General features: G+C 44.7%; 1 protein-coding gene across 2 annotated transcripts in view; it reads right to left on the bottom strand.

Moving 5' to 3' along the window:
• Window positions 1–21602, bottom strand: part of srbd1 (S1 RNA binding domain 1) — a 92829-nt gene that overhangs the window by 11824 nt on the left and 59403 nt on the right. For both annotated transcript variants that reach the window (XM_042306203.1, XM_042306202.1), the window contains exons 17-19: window positions 4199–4305; window positions 2919–3095; window positions 46–198 (exon numbers count right to left, since the gene is read on the bottom strand). In XM_042306203.1, the coding sequence (XP_042162137.1) occupies window positions 46–198; window positions 2919–3095; window positions 4199–4305 (437 nt within the window). The remainder of the gene's footprint in view (window positions 1–45; window positions 199–2918; window positions 3096–4198; window positions 4306–21602) is intronic.

The raw sequence follows: 21602 nt of genomic DNA on the forward strand, positions 1-21602 counted from the left end.
GAACATGCTTTGGGGTGACGGGTGGTGGTTGTAAGTAGTTCTCACCTCCTGGCCACAGCGTAGGACTCTGGGTGGATGCAGGTCTGGTCCAGAGGGTTGGGCAGGGTAGGTACAGCAGCTGAGGCTTTGGTCTTTCCCTTCCCCTTGGCTGCAGGCTTCTCCTGGGCTGCTTGGGCTGAGTTACCCCCTGCTGCATCACTACCAACACAACACCACACTCACTGAGTAGAGGACGGGAGAGCATCGCAAACAAGATTGTTTGCGAATTTTCAATTTAGTCAATTCAAAGTCATGAATTGAAATATCCTCATAATAAAAATAAGAATAATTTCAGTCAGTGCTCAGCTCTCAGTCTATGTCCATGGTGTAACTAATACACTTTTTCCCTTGAGTGGGTCAATCAGTGAACCTGTGAACTAGCTAGTGTATATTTCAATAGCTGCTTATATTGTTAATAATAGCTTTGTGATTTCGGTCTGTAAATCAAAAGTGCTCTACAAATCAAATGTACATTTTTATATATGGACAGAACAAGTTAGGTCTGACTACTAGGCTACCATTCTTTCAACATACCGTGTCATTGGTGGACTGACTATTATGACATCATTAGCTGCCTACTGTTGACATACAGCAATATCAAGAGGACAGATCAACAACTGATTAATTAACACAGGCCTACTAATCTTTAACAGTCCAATATACAGTGGGGAGAACAAGTATTTGATAACCTGCAAAATCGGCAGTGTTTTCTACTTACAAAGCATGTAGAGGTCTGTAATTTTCTATCATAGGTACACTTCAACTGTGAGAGACGGAATCTAAAACAAAAATCCAGAAAATCACATTGTATGATTTTTAAGTAATTAATTTGCATTTTATTGCATGACATAAGTATTTGATACATCAGAAAAGCAGAACTTAATATTTCGTACAGAAACCCTTGTTTGCAATTACAGTGATCATACGTTTCCTGTAGTTCTTGACCAGGTTTGCACACACTGCAGCAGGGATTTTGGTCCACTCCTCCATACAGACCTTCTCCAGATCCTTCATGTTTCGGGGCTGTCGCTGGGCAATACAGACTTTCAGCTCCCTCCAAAGATTTTCTATTGGGTTCAGATCTGGAGACTGGCTAGGCCACTCCAGGACCTTGAGATGCTTCTTACGGAGCCACTCCTTAGTTGCCCTGGCTGTGTGTTTCGGGTCGTTGTCATGCTGGAAGACATAGCCACGACCCATCTTCAATGCTCTTACTGAGGGAAGGAGGTTGTTGGCCAAGATCTCGCGATACATGGCCCCATCCATCCTCCCCTCAATACGGTGCAGTCATCCTGTCCTCTTTGCAGAAAAGCATCCCCAAAGAATGATGTTTCCACCTCCATGCTTCACGGTTGAGATGGTGTTCTTGGGGTTGTACTCATCCTTCTTCTTCCTCCAAACACGGCGAGTGGAGTTTAGACCAAAAAGCTACATTTTTGTCTCATCAGACCACATGACCTTCTCCCATTCCTCCTCTGGATCATCCAGATGGTCATTGGCAAACTTCAGACGGGCCTGGACATGCGCTGGCTTGAGCAGGGGGACCTTGCGTGCGCTGCAGGATTTAATCCATGACGGCGTAGTGTGTTACTAATGGTTTTCTTTGAGACTGTGGTCCCAGCTCTCTTCAGGTCATTGACCAGGTCCTGCCGTGTAGTTCTGGGCTGATCCCTCACCTTCCTCATGATCATTGATGCCCCATGTGGTGAGATCTTGCATGGAGCCCCAGACCGAGGGTGATTGACCGTCATCTTGAACTTCTTCCATTTTCTAATAATTGCGCCAACAGTTGTTGCCTTCTCACCAAGCTGCTTGCCTATTGTCCTGTAGCCCATCCCAGCCTTGTGCAGGTCTACAATTTGATGATGTCCTTACACATCTCTGGTCTTGGCCATTGTGTAGAGGTTGGAGTCTGTGGACAGGTGTCTTTTATACATGTAACGAGTTCAAACAGGTGCAGTTACTACAGGTAATGAGTGGAGAACAAGAGGGCTTCTTAAAGAAAAACGAACAGGTCTGTGACAGCCGGAATTCTTACTGGTTGGTAGGTGATCAAATAATTTTGTCATGCAATAAAATGCAAATTAATTACTTAAAAATCATACAATGTGATTTTCTGGATTTTTGTTTTAGATTCCATCTCTCACAGTTGAAGTGTACCTATGATAAAAAATTACAGACCACTACATGTTTTGTAAGTAGGAAAACCTGCAAAATCAGCAGTGTATCAAATACTTGTTCTCCCCACTGTACATTTCTGTGACGGAGGGTATTAACGGAACAGCTCTCTGCCATGTCTGTTTCCATCCACGCAGTGACAGGCACTTAACTACCGCAACACCACACGTTTCCTTGCTCGTCAATGCGCTCTCGCCAACTACCATTGGCTTAGTTGACTAAACACTGTAGCTAACTACCTTTGTCATAATGATGCCTTAACTAAGGAGCTAACTACAAAATAATAGTGGTTATGTGCTTGACTAAAACATAACATTTTGGAAAATGTATTTGGCAAACAGTTCTCCATTTTCCTCACACATTAGTGGTGTCTCCGGACAAAGTGGTGAACTACCATCCAGCTCGAGGGAAGTGGAGGGAGGAAATACTACGTGGGTGGGCTGGAGCGGAGAGCTAAAGATGAGGTCCCCGCCAAAGTCCTCCGGTTGGCTCAGCTCCAACTTCAGACGGTTGAGACAAAAAATGCAAAGTGCCAACGAGAAGCCTATTGTTGCATATTTTAGGGTCGTTTTTAATACCAGCATACTTTGACCTCAAATTGCGAGCATGGTATGCAAAATGTGTGCAGGTTGGCAGGTCTGATGCTGCTGTACCTGTGGTTGGTGGGTTGTGTGTACCTGTGGTTGGTGGGTTGTGTTTACCTGTGGTTGTTGAGATGGTCTAGAGGGTTGATTCTGATGAAGCCGGCACATTGCTGGTAGCTCTTAGGGCCCAGGCCCTTCACCAGTCTCAGCTGATCTCTGTTCATGAAGGGCCCGTTCGTCTCCCTCCACTCTGCTATGCTCTTTGCACGCCCTGTATTCAGACCGGCCACATGTCTGACACACAGACACACATGGGTTACTGCAGTAAAAAGCACAGACCAACAGTAACCCCATAGTTGGTAATTACACATCTCTCCATTAAGGACACTTCGGAAGGGTAGCATAATATTACTAGCAGGGAACATCATCAAGAGACTGTTGTTGTTACCCTCGCTCAGCCACCTATTGGAGCATGTGACCTGGAAAATCACACCAATGTTTAGGAATAAATCTCCCTGGGTTTCCCTAGGACATACATGTTCTGTGTGTGTGACCTTTTCCATTCTCCAGACTTTGAGGGGCTTTGCTCTGAGAGACCTCCAGTTACAGACAGACAGACAGGCAGACAGACAGACCTAGTGTAAACATACAGTATGTCATCCCTCCTAAATAAAGGGCTAGTAATATTGAACACGTCCAGTGTGTCTGAGGCTCTGGAGTGTTGGGCAGGCCTGTCTGGGGCCCCTGTAAAAACCCCATTAACACCCAGGTAAACAGATGACCTGATCACTGACTACTGCCTGGCCCTGCACCTTCATCTCATAAAAGGCTTTCCCGTAGAAAAAGGTGTAATGGTGTGCTGTGTGTGTATAAAGAAAGAGAAGGGAGTCACTAGGAGATTTTGGAATGTAGTAATGACACCTTGAACACTAGTTTGTTGTTTTGTTGGTTAAGGCCAAGCGCCGAGTAAAACAAACATGCTTTAACTCTCTCCAAGCCTGTACAGAGGCGGGTGAGGGAGTGACTGAGTGTGTGAATGTGTTTTGGGAGTGCGAGTCTGCCTGTCAGCCAAGCACTGGGCGGCAGGTTGCGTAGCGGTTAGGCGCATTGGGCCAGTAACCGAAAGGTCGCTGGTGCGAATCCCAAGCAGACTATGTGAAGAATCTGCCGATGTGCTCTTGAGCAAGGCACGTAACCATAATTGCTCCTGTAAGTCGCTCTGGATTAGAGCATCTGCAAAATGACTAAAATGTAAATGATTCCCTCTGTCAGGCCTGCCCGTCCCAGTCCGGCCAGAGTGGGAGACAGAGTGGGGCGTCAGACTAAACAGTGCGCTGGCGGTCAGATCGTGTGTGAAGGCCATGTTGTGACTGCTGAGGGAAACTATTCGGCCCTACCTCATCAGGGTCTCTGAGCAGATGTTGATGTCCACTCCCACGAAGCTCACACACTCCTGCACCACCCCGTCCAGGGCTGCCTTCAGAGAGCTCTGGGACACATCGTGCTGGAAAGAGTGATGGCAGCCATTACAACATGTGTCTCTCAAACAGCTAAAGCTACAGTATGCTAGCCCCCACACCTTTACCCAGCCTAAACTATCCTTCCACCTAGCCCAAACTATCCCTCTACCCAGCCCAAACTATCCTTCTACCCAGCCCAAACTATCCCTCTACCCAGCCCAAACTATCCCTCTACCCAGCCCAAACTATCCCTCTACCCAGCCCAAACTATCCCTCTACCCAGCCCAAACTATCCCTCTACCCAGCCCAAACTATCCCTCTACCCAGCCCAAACTATCCCTCTACCCAGCCCAAACTATCCCTCTACCCAGCCCAAACTATCCCTCTACCCAGCCCAAACTATCCCTCTTTCCAGCCCAAACTATCCCTCTACCCGGTACAAACTATCCTTCTACCCGGTACAAACTATCCTTCTACCCAGCCCAAACTATCCCTATTTCCAGCCCAAACTATCCTTCTACCCAGCCCAAACTATCCCTCTTTCCAGCCCAAACTATCCTTCTACCCAGCCCAAACTATCCTTCTACCCAGCCCAAACTATCCCACTTTCCAGCCCAAACTATCCCTCTTTCCAGCCCAAACTATCCTTCTACCCAGCCCAAACTATCCCTCTTTCCAGCCCAAACTATCCTTCTACCCGATACAAACTATCCTTCCACACCTAAATCAAACCAGCCATTTTCTGCCTTATACACCAGCCCTGCAACCATCCATAAAACTCTTAAACATACACAAATCCCCTTTCCAAAACAGTCATCTATTCCTCACCACTACTAACATCCCAAACCCTCCCAGCCAGCCACAAACACCTCGTTAAACTCTTCATTACATTTCTCACACTCTCTGACCACTGGTTTAAGAGGTTACCACGACTATCTGACATCAATGACATCAGTGCACTCAACATAATTAAATCTTTCTCAGTGAGCCATGACTATAATCCCCTGAATATGGCAGTTCATATTGGATGTTATTGTTATCCCTCCTATCCACCAATGAGACTCAGCCACAAACACAGCCACGATTACAAAAACCTGAGACATAAGGCTGTTTGGTAAGTGACCTGCTCTGTACTGTACAGTACTAAACTTTAATTAGGCCACAATCTTGAAAGGATTTAGGGACACAATATAAGCAGCCGTTTATGGCAAAATATCTTCCTGCATATCTGCCGACGTGGGGCATTGAAATAAATAAATAGAGAGAGAGAGGGAGCGAGTGATGAGAGATGACGAGACGTGCAGAGAGAGAGTGGGGAGTGATGAGAGATGACGAGACGTGCAGAGAGAGAGTGGGGAGTGATGAGAGATGACAAGACGTGCAGAGAGAGAGTGGGGAGTGATGAGAGATGACGAGACGTGCAGAGAGAGAGTGGGGAGTGATGAGAGATGACGAGACGTGCAGAGAGAGAGTGGGGAGTGATGAGAGATGACGAGACGTGCAGAGGGATGAGGAGACATGCAGAGGCAGAGCCTGTTTTTGTTGGACAGGGTCAGGGAGTCTTCAAAGCTCTCCCACATGCGTTTTAGATTAGCAGAGGAGTTAATCCAGACAAATCTTTCACACTTCTAGAGCTGTTTAAAACTGAGATGGACAGAAAAAATAACATGAGGACAAAGTCCAAAAATGACAAGTGATTGAGAGCAAAAGGGGGAATAGTGGCTAGCCTGTTTGTTACCCCTAAAGTATGTACAGTAAGTGTCCATATGGAGTATGTTACCAGTGCACAAATTGTAGCAATGGCTCTCATTATTTTATACAGTGGGGCCAGAAATTATTGGCACCCTACATAAAGATGAGCAATAATGACTGTATAAAATAAATAATTAAAATACTGAGCTATATTTTATGTACAATTTTATACTGATACAATTTCTCAAAAGGGATTTAACAAGTAATATATATTTTTTCTCAAAAAGGTAGTGTTCAAAATTGACGCCCTTAAAGAAAGATTCTTAGAAATCAAGTCAAAAGTTTCGTATTTGGTCCCATATTCCTAACACACAATGCCTACATCAAGCTTGTAACTCTACAAACTTGTTGGATGCATTTGCAGTTTGTTTTGGTTGCGTTTCAAATTATTTTGTGCCCAATAGAAATTAAATGGTAAATAATGTATTGTGTATTTCGGAGTCACTTTAAATGTATAGAATATGTTTCTAAACACTTCTACATTCATGTGGATGCTATTGTGATGACAGATAATCCTGAATGAATCATTAATAAATGATGAGTGAGAAAGTTAGAGGGTCAAAAATCCTACCCCGAGAACATGCTAACCTCTCAGCATTACTAATAACAGGGGAGGTTAGCATGTCTTCGGGGCATGATATTTGACCCACTGAAACTTTCTCACTCATCATTATTCACGACTCATTCAGGATTATCTGTAATCATGGTAGCATCCACATTAATGTAGAAGTGTTAGAAACATTCTATTCTTATTTACAATAAAAGAAACTCCAAAATGACACAATACATTATTTACAATAAATTTCTATTGGGCACAAAAAAATCTGAAATGCAACCAAAACAAACTGCAAATGACTCCAATAAGTTTTTAGAGTCACAAGCTTGATGTAGCCATTACCTGCTAGGAATATGGGACCAAATACTAAACTTTTGACTACTTTATTTCTAAGAATCTTTAGGGGTGTCAATCATTTTGACCCCTACATTTTTTGAGAGAAAAAAATGCTTATTTGTTAAACAAACTCTAACTCTGGGCAATTGTATTAGTATAAAACAATGTTATTTTAGCATAAAATATAGCTCAGAATTTTTATTATTCATTTTATACAGTCATTATGGCTCATCTTCATCAAGGGTGTCATTTTCAAACTCCACTGTAGCTACCGTTCACGTGTTTATACACATTTTTGGATATAAATTGAAATTATATAATTTACGATGAATCTATTTTGCAAATGCTTTGGAGAGGCTTATGCTTTAAGAATAATGAGAATGAATAGGATAGAAATATGAATTAAATATTGTTATATATAATAATATATATATATAATATTGTTAAATATTGTTATTATTCTTCTGATTTAAAGACTAACTATGCAATTATGATGCAATAATTATGGTGATGGTGAAATAATATAATTATATTTATGAGAATATGATAATGGGAATTCTTTATGAAATGAAATGTCCTAATACTGTTAGTTTTTTTTGGACACTAATCAAGTCTTGATTAGGTTTGGGAAGGGTGGTTTATGTGGGCTGAGGGGGTGACAGGACACAGGAAGCTGGAGATGACATCACATCCAGTTACTCTTCAGTCCCACAACATCAGCTAGGCCTATTAATCTAACTGATTGAGTTGCACTTCAACAACAAGACACCAATGATAATGTCAGATCGTATTCAAATAAAATCGAATTGTATTTGTCACATGCATCGAATTTCAAATGGTGTAAACTTTACCGTAAAATGCTTGCTTACGAGCCATTTCCAATGATGCAGAGTTAAAAAATAAATAAGTAACAATAAAATAGACTAGAATGGAGCCGCATACGGAGAGTACCAGATCAATGTGCAGGGTATGATGTTTTTGAGGTAGATATGTACATAAAGGCAGGGTAAAGTGACTAGGCATCAGGATAGATAATAATAAGGTATTTGAGGTAGACATGTACACAAAGGCAGGGTAAAGTGACTAGGCATCAGGATAGATAATAATAAGGTATTTGAAGTAGATATGTACATGAAGGCAGGGTAAAGTGACTAGGCATCAGGATAGATAATAATAAGGTATTTGAAGTAGATATGTACATAAAAGCTGGGTAAAGTGACTAGGCATCAGGATAGATAATAATAAGGTATTTGAGGTAGATATGTACATGAAGGCAGGGTAATGTGACTAGAAATCAGGATAATAATAAAATAAAAGAACAGAGTAGCAGCAGCAAATGATGTGTAAACGTGTGTGTGTTTGTGTTAGGTCTGTGTGTGCGTATGTAGTGTGCAGTATGTGAATGTGTATGGGTTTTGTGTGAGAGTGTCCATGTACAGTCGTGGTCAAAAGTTGAGAATGACACATTCATTTTCACAAAGTCTGCTGCCTCAGTTTGTATGATGGCAATTTGCATATACTCCAGATTGTTATGAAGAGTGATCAGATGAATTGCAATTAATTGCAAAGTCTGTCTTTGCCATGCAAATGAACTGAATCCTAAAAAATATTTCCACTGCATTTCAGCCCTGCCACAAAAGGACCAGCTGACATCATGTCAGTGATTCTCTCATTAACACAGGTGTGAGTGTTGACGAGGACAAGGCTTGAGATCACTCTGTCATGCTGAGTTCGAATAACAGACTGGAAGCTTCAAAAGGAGGGGCACCACCAGTACAGAGCTTGCTCAGGAATGGCAGCAGGTAGGTGTGAGTGCATCTGCACGCACAGTGAGGCGAAGACTTTTGGAGGATGGCCTGGTGTCAAGAAGGGCAGGAAAGAAGCCACTTCTCTCCAGGAAAAACATCAGGGACAGACTGATATTTTGCAAAAGGTACAGGGATTGGACTGCTAAGGACTGGGCTAAATAATTTTCTCTGATGAATCCCCTTTCCGATTGTTTGGGGCATCCGGAAAAAAGCTTGTCCGGATAAGACAAGGTAAGCGCTAACATCAGTCCTGTGTCATGCCAACAGTAAAGCCTCCTGAGACCTATTCATGTCTGGGGTTGCTTCTCAGCCAAGGGAGTGGGCTCACTCACAATTTTGCCCAAGAACACAGCCATGAATAAAGAACATCCTCCGTGAGCAACTTCTCCCAACCATCCAGGAGCAGTTCAGTGATGAACAATGCCTTTTCCAGCATGATGGAGCACCTTGCCATAAGGCAAAAGTGATAGCTAAGTGGCTCGGGGAACAAAATATTGATATTTTGGGTCCATGGCCAGGAAACTCCCCAGACCTTAATCCCATTGAGAACTTGTGGCCAATCCTCAAGAGGCGGGTGGACAAACAAAAAAACACAAATTCTGACAAACTCCAAGCATTGATTATGCAAGAATGGGCTGCCATCAGTCAGGATGTGGCCCAGAAGTTAATTGACAGCATGCCGGGGTGGATTGCAGAGGTCTTGAAAAAGATGGGTCAACACTGCAAATATTGACTCTTTGCATCAACTTCATGTAATTGTCAGTAAATTCATGTAATTTGACACTTATGAAATGCTTGTAATTATACTTCAGTATTCCATAGTAACATCTGACAAAAATATCTAAAGACACTGAGGTAGCAGACTTGGTGAAAATTAATATTTGTGTCATTCTCAAAACTTTTGGCCATGACTGTAGTGTGTGTGAGTGAGTGTGTATATATAGTCTAGTGAGTGTACATAGGGTCAGTGCAAGATAGAGTCAGTAAAGATAGTTTGGGTACCATTAATTGACTATTTAGCAGCCTGGATATTTAGCAGTCTTATGGCTTGGGGATAAAATCAGAGCCAGTTGGTTCAAGAGCCGATGATCCGGTACTGTTTGCCGGATGGTGGCAGAGTGAACAGTCTATGGCTACACATCATCATAATCATCAGAATGGATGTGCGGTAGAAAGCAAGGCCACACTTTGAAAGGAGGAAAATTACATCTATCACTACTGGACAATACAATGAAACTAGCTTCTTAATATGTCCTCCAACTTTCCATGCCCTCACAGCGGTACTTAGGCTGTTCTGCAACCCATCTCCAATCACACGTCCCACACACACATAACAGGTTGTCACTAGATCTACTGGTTGCAGCCAATCTGCCCCTGCATCTGCTAGTCATTGTCCATCTGTCAACTGATCCCCTTCTGTATCATACACCCAGACATCCATCACAGCCTGCTGCTGCCGCTCTGGTAATCTGGGGAGGAGAGGCGGGGGAGGGGGGAGAGGTAGGGGGCCTCGTGGGTAACTGATTAATAAATAAAATGTGACTGGTCAATTGTGTGAGTCAGGGACAAGGCCAAAGCCCAACCACAAGACCACTCTCAATGTTCAAAACACACCAGAGAGTGTAATTTAGCCACAGGGGATCAATATTTTCAAAAAATGACTGCCAGAACAGCTTCAATGCACCTTGGCACAGATTCTACTAGTAGACCTAGACCATTCCAGGAAAATGCATCCCACACACCATAACAAACTTTGTATCCCTCATTTACTCAAGTGTTTCCTTTATTTTGGTAGTTGCCTACAGTCGGGAAGGCTGCAATTTGGGCAGCATGTGAGCCAAATATACAGTTTGTTGTGTTGTGGCCATAGACATACAATCCATAGAAGGGTTTTGGAACCTCTTGACTGTTAAACTAATGGGTACACTAGCAATGGCTGCCAGACCTGACTTGAATAGGAACTGCCATCGATGGATTATATTTCAATGTTATGCTGCGGCTGTCTGTTTGTCTTGTGCAAATTTCTAAATACAATCATGGGAAAAACTTACTTTGGAAAGCAAATGCCTACCGCTGAAAATAGAAGACTAATCTGTCTGTAGAACCAATATTTTAAAAAAAAGATATACACTACTCAAAAAAAATAAAAGGGAACACTAAAATAACACATCCTAGATCTGATTGAATGAAATATTTGTATTGAATAATTTTTTCTATACATAGTTGAATGTGCTGACAACAAAATCACACAAAAATTATCAATGGAAATCAAAGTTATCAACCCATGGAGGTCACACTCAAAATTAAAGTGGATTTGGAGTCACACTCAAAATTAAAGTGGAAAACCACACTACAAGCTGATCCAACTTTGATGTAATGTCCTTAAAACAAGTCAAAATGAGGCTCAGTAGTGTGTGTGGCCTCCACGTGCCTGTATGACCTCCCTACAATGTCTGGGCATGCTCCTGATGAGGTGGCGGATGGTCTCCTGAGGGATCTCCTCCCAGACCTAGACTAAAGCATCCGCCAACTCCTGGACAGTCTGTGGTGCAACGTGGCATTGGTGGATGGAGCGAGACATGATGTCCCAGATGTGCTCAATTGGATTCAGGTCTGGGGAACGGGCGGGCCAGTCCATAGCATCAATGCCTTCCTCTTGCAGGAACTGCTGACACACTCCAGCCACATGAGGTCTAGCATTGTCTTGCATTAGGAGGAACCCAGGGCCAACCGCACCAGCATATGGTCTCACAAGGATCTCATCTCAGTACCTAATGGCAGTCAGGCTACCTCTGGCGAGCACATGGAGGGCTGTGCGGCCCCCAAAGAAATGCCACCCCACACCATGACTGACCCACCGCCAAACCGGTCATGCTGGATGTTGCAGGCAGCAGAACGTTCTTCACGGCGTCTCCAGACTCTGTCACGTCTGTCACATGTGCTCAGTGTGAACCTGCTTTCATCTGTGAAGAGCACAGGGCGCCAGTGGCGAATTTGCCAATCTTGGTGTTCTCTGGCAAATGCCAAACGGCCTGCACGGTGTTGGGCTGTAAGCACAACCCCCACCTGTGGACGTCGGGCCCTCATACCACCCTCATGGAGTCTGTTTCTGACCGTTTGAGCAGACACATGCACATTTGTGGCCTGCTGGAGGTCATTTTGCAGGACTCTGGCAGTGATCCTCTTGCTCCTCCTTGCACAAAGGTGGAGGTAGCGGTCCTGCTGCTGGGTTGTTGCCCTCCTACGGCCTCCTCCACATCTCCTGATGTACTGGCCTGTCTCCTGGTAGCGCCTCCATGCTCTGGACACTACACTGACAGACACAGCAAACCTTCTTGCCACAGCTCACATTGATGTGCCATCCTGGATGAGCTGCACTACCCGAGTCACTTGTGTGGGTTGTAGACTCCGTCCCATGCTACCACTAGTGTGAAACCACTGCCAGCATTCAAAAGTGACCAAAACATCAGCCAGGAAGCATAGGAACTGAGAAGTGGTCTGTGGTCACCACCTGCAGAACCACTCCTTTATTGGGGGTGTCTTGCTAATTGCCTATAATTTGCACCTGTTGTCTATACCATTTGCACAACAGCATGTGAAATTTATTGTCAATCAGTGTTGCTTCCTAAGTAGACAGTTTGATTTCACAGAAGTGTGATTGACTTGGAGTTACATTGTGTTGTTTAAGTGTTCCCTTTATATTTTTTGAGCAGTGTAGATCAGAAATACAGTGTAGACATTGTTAATGTTCTAAATGACTATTGTAGCTGGAAATGGCAGATTTTTTAATGGAAAATCTACATAGGCGTACAGAGGCCCCTTATCAGCAACCATCACACTCCTGCGTTCCAATGGCACGTTGTGTTAGCTAACAGTGAAGAGGCGACTCCAGGATGTTGTTCTTCTAGGCAGAGTTGCAAAAAAAAAGCCATATCTCAGACTGGCCAATAAAAAGAAAAGATTAAGAAAAAAAACACTGGAAAGGGGAACTCTGCCTCGAAAGCCAGCATCCTGGAGTCGCCTCTTCACGGAGTTGCCTCTTCACTGTTGACGTTGAGACTGGTGTTTTGCGGGTATTATTTAATGAAGCTGACAGTTGACGACTTGTGAGGCGTCTATTTCTCAAACTAGACACTCTAATGTACTTGTCCTCTTGCTCAGTTGTGCACCAGGACCTCCCACTCCTCTTTCTATTCTGGTTAGAGCCAGTTTCCGCTGTGAAGGGAGTAGTATACAGCATTGTATGAGATCTTCAGTTTGGAATAGCCTTTATTTCTCAGAACAAGAACAGACTGACAAGTTCCAGAAGAAAGATCTTTGTTTCTGGCCATTTTGAGCCTGTAATCGAACCCACAAAATCCTGATGCTCCAGATACTCAACTAGTCTAAAGAAGGCCAGTTTTATTGCTTCTTTAAAATCAGGAAAACAGTTTTCAGCTGTGCTAACATAATTGCAAAAGACTGATGAGACCAGTCTCAGGGTTTTCTAATGATCAATTAGTCTTTAAAAATGATACACTTGGATTAGCTAACACAACGTGCCATTGTGTTAGCTAACACAACGTGCCATTGGAACATAAATCAAATCAAATTTTATTTGTCACATACACATGGTTAGCAGATGTTAATGCGAGTGTAGCGAAATGCTTGTGCTTCTAGTTCCGACAATGCGGTAATAATCCAACAAGTAATCTAACTAACAATTCCAACAACAAAAAAACTACTGTCTTATACAGTCTAAGGGGATAAAGAATATGTACATAAAGATATGAATGAGTGATGGTACAGAGCAGCTTAGGCAAGATACAGTAGATGGTATCGAGTACAGTATATACATATGAGATGAGTATGTAAACAAAGTGGCATAGTTAAAGTGGCTAGTGATACATGTATTACATAAGGATGCAGTAGATGATATAGAGTACAGTATATACGTATACATATGAGATGAATAATGTAGGCTATGTAAACATTATATTAGGTAGCATTGTTTAAAGTGGCTAGTGATATTTTACATCATTTCCCATCATTAAAGTGGCTGGAGTTGAGTCAGTGTGTTGGCAGCAGCCACTCAATGTTAGTGGTGGCTGTTTAACAGTCTAATGGCCTTGAGATGCTGTTTTTCAGTCTCTCGGTCCCAGCTTTGATGCACCTGTACTGACCTCGCCTTCTGGATGATAGCGGGGTGAACAGGCAGTGGCTCAGGTGGTTGTTGTCCTTGATGATCTTTATGGCCTTCCTGTAACATCGGGTGGTGTAGGTGTCCTGGAGGGCAGGTAGTTTGCCCCCGGTGATGCGTTGTGCAGACCTCACTACCCTCTGGAGAGCCTTACGGTTGTGGGCGGAGCAGTTGCCGTACCATGCGGTGATACAGCCCGCCAGGATGCATCTGTAGAAGTTTGTGAGTGCTTTTGGTGACAAGCCAAATTTCTTCAGCCTCCTGAGGTTGAAGAGGCGCTGCTGCGCCTTCTTCACGATGCTGTCTGTGTGAGTGGACCAATTCAGTTTGTCTGTGATGTGTATGCCGAGGAACTTAAAACTTACTACCCTCTCCACTACTGTTCCATCGATGTGGATAGGGGGGTATTCCCTCTGCTGTTTCCTGAAGTCCACAAATCATCTCCTTAGTTTTGTTGACGTTGAGTGTGAGGTTATTTTCCTGACACCACACTCCGAGGGCCCTCACCTCCTCCCTGTAGGCCGTCTCGTCATTGTCGGTAATCAAGCCTACCACTGTTGTGTCGTCAGCAAACTTGATGATTGAGTTGGAGGCGTGCGTGGCCACGCAGTCGTGGGTGAACAGGGAGTACAGGAGAGGGCTCAGAACACACCCTTGTGGGGCCCCAGTGTTGAGGATCAGCGGGGTGGAGATGTTGTTGCCTACCCTCACCACCTGGAGGCGGCCCGTCAGGAAGTCCAGTACCCAGTTGCACAGGGCGGGGTCGAGACCCAGGGTCTCGAGCTTGATGACGAGCTTGGAGGGTACTATGGTGTTGAATGCCGAGCTGTAGTCGATGAACAGCATTCTCACATAGGTATTCCTCTTGTCCAGATGGGTTAGGGCAGTGTGCAGTGTGGTTGAGATTGCATTGTCTGTGGACCTATTTGGGCAGTAAGCAAATTGGAGTGGGTCAAGGGTGTCAGGTAGGGTGGAGGTGATATGGTCCTTGACTAGTCTCTCAAAGCACTTCATGATGACGGAAGTGAGTGCTACGGGGCGGTAGTCGTTTAGCTCAGTTACCTTAGCTTTCTTGGGAACAGGAACAATGGTGGCCCTCTTGAAGCATGTGGGAACAGCAGACTGGTATAGGGATTGATTGAATATGTCCGTGAACACACCGGCCAGCTGGTCTGCGCATGCTCTGAGGGCGCGGCTGGGGATGCCGTCTGGGCCTGCAGCCTTGCGAGGGTTAACACGTTTAAATGTTTTACTCACCTCGGCTGCAGTGAAGGAGAGTCCGCATGTTTTCGTTGCAGGCCGTGTCAGTGGCACTGTATTGTCCTCAAAGCGGGCAAAACAGTTATTTAGTCTGCCTGGGAGCAAGACATCCTGGTCCGTGACTGGGCTGGTTTTCTTCTTGTAGTCCGTGATTGACTGTAGACCCTGCCACATACCTCTTGCGTCTGAGCCGTTGAATTGAGATTCTACTTTGTCTCTATACTGACGCTTAGCTTGTTTGATAGCCTTGCGGAGGGAATAGCTGTACTGTTTGTATTCGGTCATGTTACCAGTCACCTTGCCCTGATTAAAAGCAGTGGTTCGCGCTTTCAGTTTCATGCGAATGCTGCCATCAATCCACGGTTTCTGGTTAGGAAATGTTGTAATCGTTGCTATGGGAACGACATCTTCAACGCACGTTCTAATGAACTCACACACCGAATCAGCGTATTTGTCAATGTTGTTATCTGACGCAACACAAAACATATCCCAGTCCACGTGATGGAAGCAGTCTTGGAGTGTGGAATCAGCTTGGTCGGACCAGCTTTGGACAGACCTCAGCGTGGGAGCTTCTTGATTTAGTTTCTGTCTGTAGGCAGGGATCAGCAAAAATGGAGTCGTGGTCAGCTTTTCCGAAAGGAGGGCGGGGCAGGGCCTTATATGCGTCGCGGAAGTTAGAGTAACAATGATCCAAGGTTTTTTCAGCCCTAGTTGCGCAATCGATATGCTGATACAATTTAGGGAGTCTTGTTTTCAGATTAGCCTTGTTAAAATCCCCAGCTACAATGAATGCAGCCTCAGGATGTATAGATTCCAGTTTGCAAAGAGTCAAATAAAGTTTGTTCAGAGCCATTGATGTGTCTGCTTGGGGGGGGAATATATACGGCTGTGATTATAATCGAAGATAATTCTCTTGGTAGATAATGCGGTCGACATTTGATTGTGAGGAATTCTAAATCAGGTGAACAGAAGGATTTGACTTCCTGTATATTTCTGTGATCACACCACGTCTCGTTAGCCATAAGGCATACGCCCCCGCCCCTCTTCTTACCAGAAAGATGTTTGTTTCTGTCGGCGCGATGCGTGGAGAAACCCGCTGGCTGCACCGCCTCCGATAGAGTCTCTCCAGTGAGCCATGTTTCCGTGAAGCAAAGAACGTTACAGTCTCTGATGTCCCTCTGGAATGCTACCCTTGCTCGGATTTCATCAACCTTGTTGTCAAGAGACTGGACATTGGCGAGAAGAATGCTAGGGAGTGGTGCACGATGTGCCCGTCTCCGGAGTCTGACCAGAAGACCGCCTCGTTTCCCTCTTTTACGGAGTCGGTTTTTTTGGGTCGCCGGCTGGGATCCATTCCGTTGTCCTGGTTGAAAGGCAGAACATAGGATCCGCTTCGTGAAAATCATCATATTCTTGGTCGTACTGATGGTGAGTTGACGCTGATCTTATATTCAGTAGTTCTTCTCGACTGTATGTAATGAAACCTAAGATGACCTGGGGTACTAATGTAAGAAATAACACGTAAAAAAAAACTAAAAACTGCATAGTTTCCTAGGAACGCGAAGCGAGGCGGCCATCTCTGTCGGCGCCGGAAGTACATAGGAGTGATGGTTGCTGATAAGGGGCTTCTGTACACCTATGTAGATATTCCATAGCCAGATACAATAGTCATTTACAACATTAACAATGTCTACACTGTATTTCTGATCAATTTGATGTTATTTTAATTAACAAAAGAAATTGGCTTTTTTTTCAAATACAAGGACATTTTTAAGTCACCCCAAACTTTTGAATGGTAGTGTATATGGGTCATGGTCTGGGGCTGTTGGGGTAACTGATGGTTCGGTGTAGGCGTCTTAGTTTCAGTGATTGGAAATCTTAACGCTACAGCATACAATGACATTCTAGACCATTCTGTGCTTCCAACTTTGTGGCAACAGTTTGGGGAAGGCCCTTTCCTGTTTCAGCATGCCATTGCCCCCCGCGCACAAAGTGAGATTCATACAGAAATGGTTTGTTGAGATCAGTGTGGAAGAACTTGACCGGCCTGCACAGAGCCCTGACCTCAACCCCATCGAACACTTTTGGGATGAATTGGAACGCAGACCACGAGCCAGGTCTAATCGCCCAACATGCTCTTGTGACTGAATGGTAGCAAATCCCTGCAGCAATGTTCCAACATCTAGTAGAAAGCTATAAAAGAAGCAAAGCCCCGGGGCCTATGATTTCTTAATCCGGCCCTGGGCCCACCTGTGTGTGTGTGTGTGTGTGTGTGTGTGTGTGTGTGTGTCTGTGCCAGAGTTCATTCAGGAATTCACACAGTAAGGCCCAGTAGTGGAGCCACAGGAGCCCAGAGAGAAGAGACCCAGGGGTAAGGGAGGGAGGGAGGAGTAGGAGGCTCTGATTTAAGGCCCTGCAGTGGCAGCCTAACACTAGGGTTTAGCAGCACACTGATACTTCCAACAGCTGGTTCAGGATTACCTACTTCACTACACTACAGACCAGGGACAGGATGGAAGACAGTCATATTGACATGGTTACCTTGTACACCACAGACCAGGGACAGGATGGAAGATAGTCATATTGACATGGTTACCGAAACTGAAGTATTGCACTCAAAACATAGAAAGCAAAAATTGTGTGGCAAAAAAATTAAATAAAAACAAGTGACATTGGACTTTGTACGGTAGCAAAGTATTACAAATCACACAAGCGCAGTATGGCGACTGCACAACTGGCAGCATCAAAGGACTAGTCCCTTGATCAATGACTTGAATCTGTTTGATGGAGGGTGTTTGTCTTAGGTTACATTACAACACATCTTGATCAGAGAGGTTTGGCTGTGACCTCGGAGTCACCCATTAAACAGAGAGAGAGAGAGTTACGACACCATGAAGAAAGAGAGAGAGGTGGGAAAGATGAGCTCATAGAAATAAGAATGAATAGAACAGGCTTGGAAGCTCTAAACCTGGCAATTCAGATTGTAAATCACAGCTGGCCTGATACATTGTTTGCTGCCTCCATTCGGGATGCACTGTTTCAGTTTTAATGACTTAATAAATTACTCAATATTCTGGACAAAAATAGACAAATGTAACTAAGGCTGGGAATGTCAATACAATCAAACTAGCAAGGGCAATGATTACAAGTATGTCATACCATAGCTAATAGGCTAGCATATCTATTTACGTAGCAAGCTAAAAACATGGAGCCTAACGTTAGCTAGATAGCTGCTAGGAGGATGTCATGTCATTGACGGAGTGGGTAAGTGATGGACCTTTTCCCCTCAGTTTTTCAGTAGCTATACACAGCTCATTTGGTTAGCTAGCAAGAACTTCAACAACTGTTATCCAGTTAGCATATCTCTTGCATTCGCAAAATCACTTTGGCTATCTTCTCCGATTTCAGAGCACTCTTGTCTGAGTATGCCAGAGCACCGAACAACTGATGAATTTACGAATGTGCAACACCTGCTGAATATGACCAGTGTCCGTAAAAGTAGGCAGAAAAGTAGTCAAATAGTTAGTCAAGAACGCTCTAGATAACATTTAAAACAGCCTAACCAGCTCTGATGCGGCGTGTAAAATGGTCAGAGTGAGGTGTTCTCTCATTTGTGTCTGGAAGTAGCAAGCTAGCCAGCCAACTTAAGCTTGGGTACTTGGTTGGGACAAACATGCATTGGCAGGCAGGCTGCAGAAGGACGAGGAGGTTATAATTCCCCATCGTTTATCAGTGCAATTTTGATGGCCAATACGCTGAAAAAGTTTGAGAGGTTTTATCTATTGTTCCTTCGTTAGACTTAAGCTCATCTTGCTTAGATGTTGATCATGTTGTTGTTCAAATAATTGTTTTTATTTGTCACATACACATGGATAGCAGATGTTAATGCAAGTGTAGCGAAATGCTTGTGCTTCTCGTTCCGACAATGCAGTAATAACCAACGAGTAATCTAACCTAACAATTTCACAACAACTACCTTGTGTAAAGGGATGAAGAATATGTACATAAAAATATATGAATGAGTGATGGTACAGAACGGCATAGGCAAGATGCAGTAGATGGAATAGAGTACAGTATATACACATATGAGATGAGTAATGTCGGGTATGTAAACAGTATATTAAGTGGCATTGTTTAAAGTGGCTAGTGATAGATTTTTTACATTAATTTGTTCATTATTGAAGTGGCTGGAGTTGAGTCAGTATGTTGGCAGCAGCCACTCAATGTTAGTGGGGGCTGTTTAACAGTCTGATGACCTTGACATAGAAGCTGTTTTTCAGTCTCTCGGTTCCTACTTCGATGCACCTGTACTGACCTCGCCTTCTGGATGATAGCGGGGTGAACAGGCAGTGGCTCGGGTGGTTGTTGTCCTTGATGATCTTTATGGCCTTCCTGTAACATCGGGTGGTGTAGGTGTCCTGGAGGGCAGGTAGTTTGCCCCCGGTGATGCGTTGTACAGACCTCACTATCCTCTGGAGAGCCTTACGGTTGTGGGCGGAGCAGTTGCCGTACCAGGCGGTGATACAGCCTGACAGGATGCTCTCGATTGTGCATCTGTAAAAGTTTGAGAGTGCTTTTGGTGACAAGCCAAATTTCTTCAGCCTCCTGAGGTTGGAGAGGAGCTGCTGCGCCTTCTTCACCACGCTGTCTGTGTGGGTGGACCAATTCAGTTTGTCCGTGATGTGTATCCTGAGGAACTTAAAACGTTCTACCCTCTCCACTACTGTCCTGTCGATGTGGATAGGGGGGGTGCTCCCTCTGCTGTTTCCTGAAGTCCACGATCATCTCCTTTGTTTTGTTGACGTTGAGGTTATTTTCCTGACACCACACTCCGAGGGCCCTCACCTCCTCCCTGTAGGCTGTCTCGTCGTTGTTGGTAATCAAGCCTACCACTGTAGTGTCGTCTGCAAACTTGATGATTGAGTTGGAGGCGTGCATGGCCACTCAGTCGTGGGTGAACAGGGAATACAGGAGAGGGCTCAGAACGCACCCTTGTGGGGCCCCAGTGTTGAGGATCAGCGGGGTGGAGATGTTACCTACCCTCACCACCTGGGGGCGGCCCATCAGGAAGTCCAGTACCCAGTTGCGAGCTTGATGACGAGTTTGGAGTGTACTATGGTGTTAAATGCTGAGCTGTAGTTGATGAACAGCATTCTCACATAGGTATTCCTCTTGTCCAGATGGGTTAGGGCAGTGTGCAGTGTGGTTGCATCGTCTGTGGACCTATTGGGGCGGTAAGCAAATTGGAGTGGGTCTAGGGTGTCAGGTAGGGTGGCGGTAATATGGTCCTTCATGCACTTCATGATGACGGAAGTGAGTGCTACGGGGCGGTAGTCATTTAGCTCAGTTACCTTAGCTTTCTTGGGAACAGGAACAATGGTGGCCCTCTTGAAGCATGTGGGAACAGCAAACTGGGATAAGGATTGATTGAACATATCCGTAAACACACCAGCCAGCTGGTCTGCGCATGCTCTGAGGACGCAGCTGGGGATGCCGTCTGGGCCTGCAGCCCTGCGAGGGTTAACACGTTTAAATGTTTTACTCACGCCAGCTGCAGTGAAGGAGAGTCCACAGTTTTTGGTAGCGGGCCGTGTCAGTGGCACTGTATTGTCCTCAAAGCGAGCAAAGAAGTTGTTTAGTCTGTCTGGGAGCAAGACATCCTGGTCCGGGACAGGGCTGGTTTTCTTTTTGTAATCCGTGATTGACTGTAGACCCTGCCACATACCTCGTGTCTGAGCTGTTGAATTGCGACTCTACTTTGTCTCTATACTGACACCTAGCTTGTTTGATTGCCTTGGAGGGAATAGCTACACTGTTTGAATTCGGTCATGTTTCCGGTAACCTCGCCCTGGTTAAAAGCAGTGGTTCGCACTTTTAGTTTCGCGTGAATGCTGCCATCAATCCACAGTTTCTGGTTTGGGAATGTTTTAATAGTTGCTGTGGGTATATCCCAATCCACGTGATCGAAGCAATCTTGAAGCGTGGAATCAGATTGGTCGGACCAGCGTTGAACAGACCTGAGCGCGGGAGCTTCCTGTTTTAGTCTCTGTCTATAGGCTGGGAGCAACAAAATGGAGTCATGGTCAGCTTTTCCGAAAGGAGGGTGGGGGAGGGCCTTATATACGTCGCGGAAGTTAGAATAACAATGATCCAGGGTTTTACCAGCCCTGGTAGCACAATCGATATGCTGATAGAATTTAGGGAGTCTTGTTTTCAGATTAGCCTTGTTAAAATCCCCAGCTACAATGAATGCAGCCTCAGGATATGTGGTTTCCAGTTTACATCGAGTCAAATAAAGTTTGTTCAGGGCCATCGATGTGTCTAGCTAGCTAGACCGTGGGAAAACTACTGCTTGCTATTGCGCCTGTTGGCCTTCAAGAAGGCAGAAGTTTCCATGAGTTTTTGTAAAAACGGTTTGGGAAAGTAATAATTGGTAGAGTGGCTCTCTTT

Source organism: Oncorhynchus tshawytscha, linkage group LG25 (genome assembly GCF_018296145.1).
Source record: "Oncorhynchus tshawytscha isolate Ot180627B linkage group LG25, Otsh_v2.0, whole genome shotgun sequence".
Classification (NCBI taxonomy): Eukaryota; Metazoa; Chordata; class Actinopteri; order Salmoniformes; family Salmonidae; genus Oncorhynchus; species Oncorhynchus tshawytscha.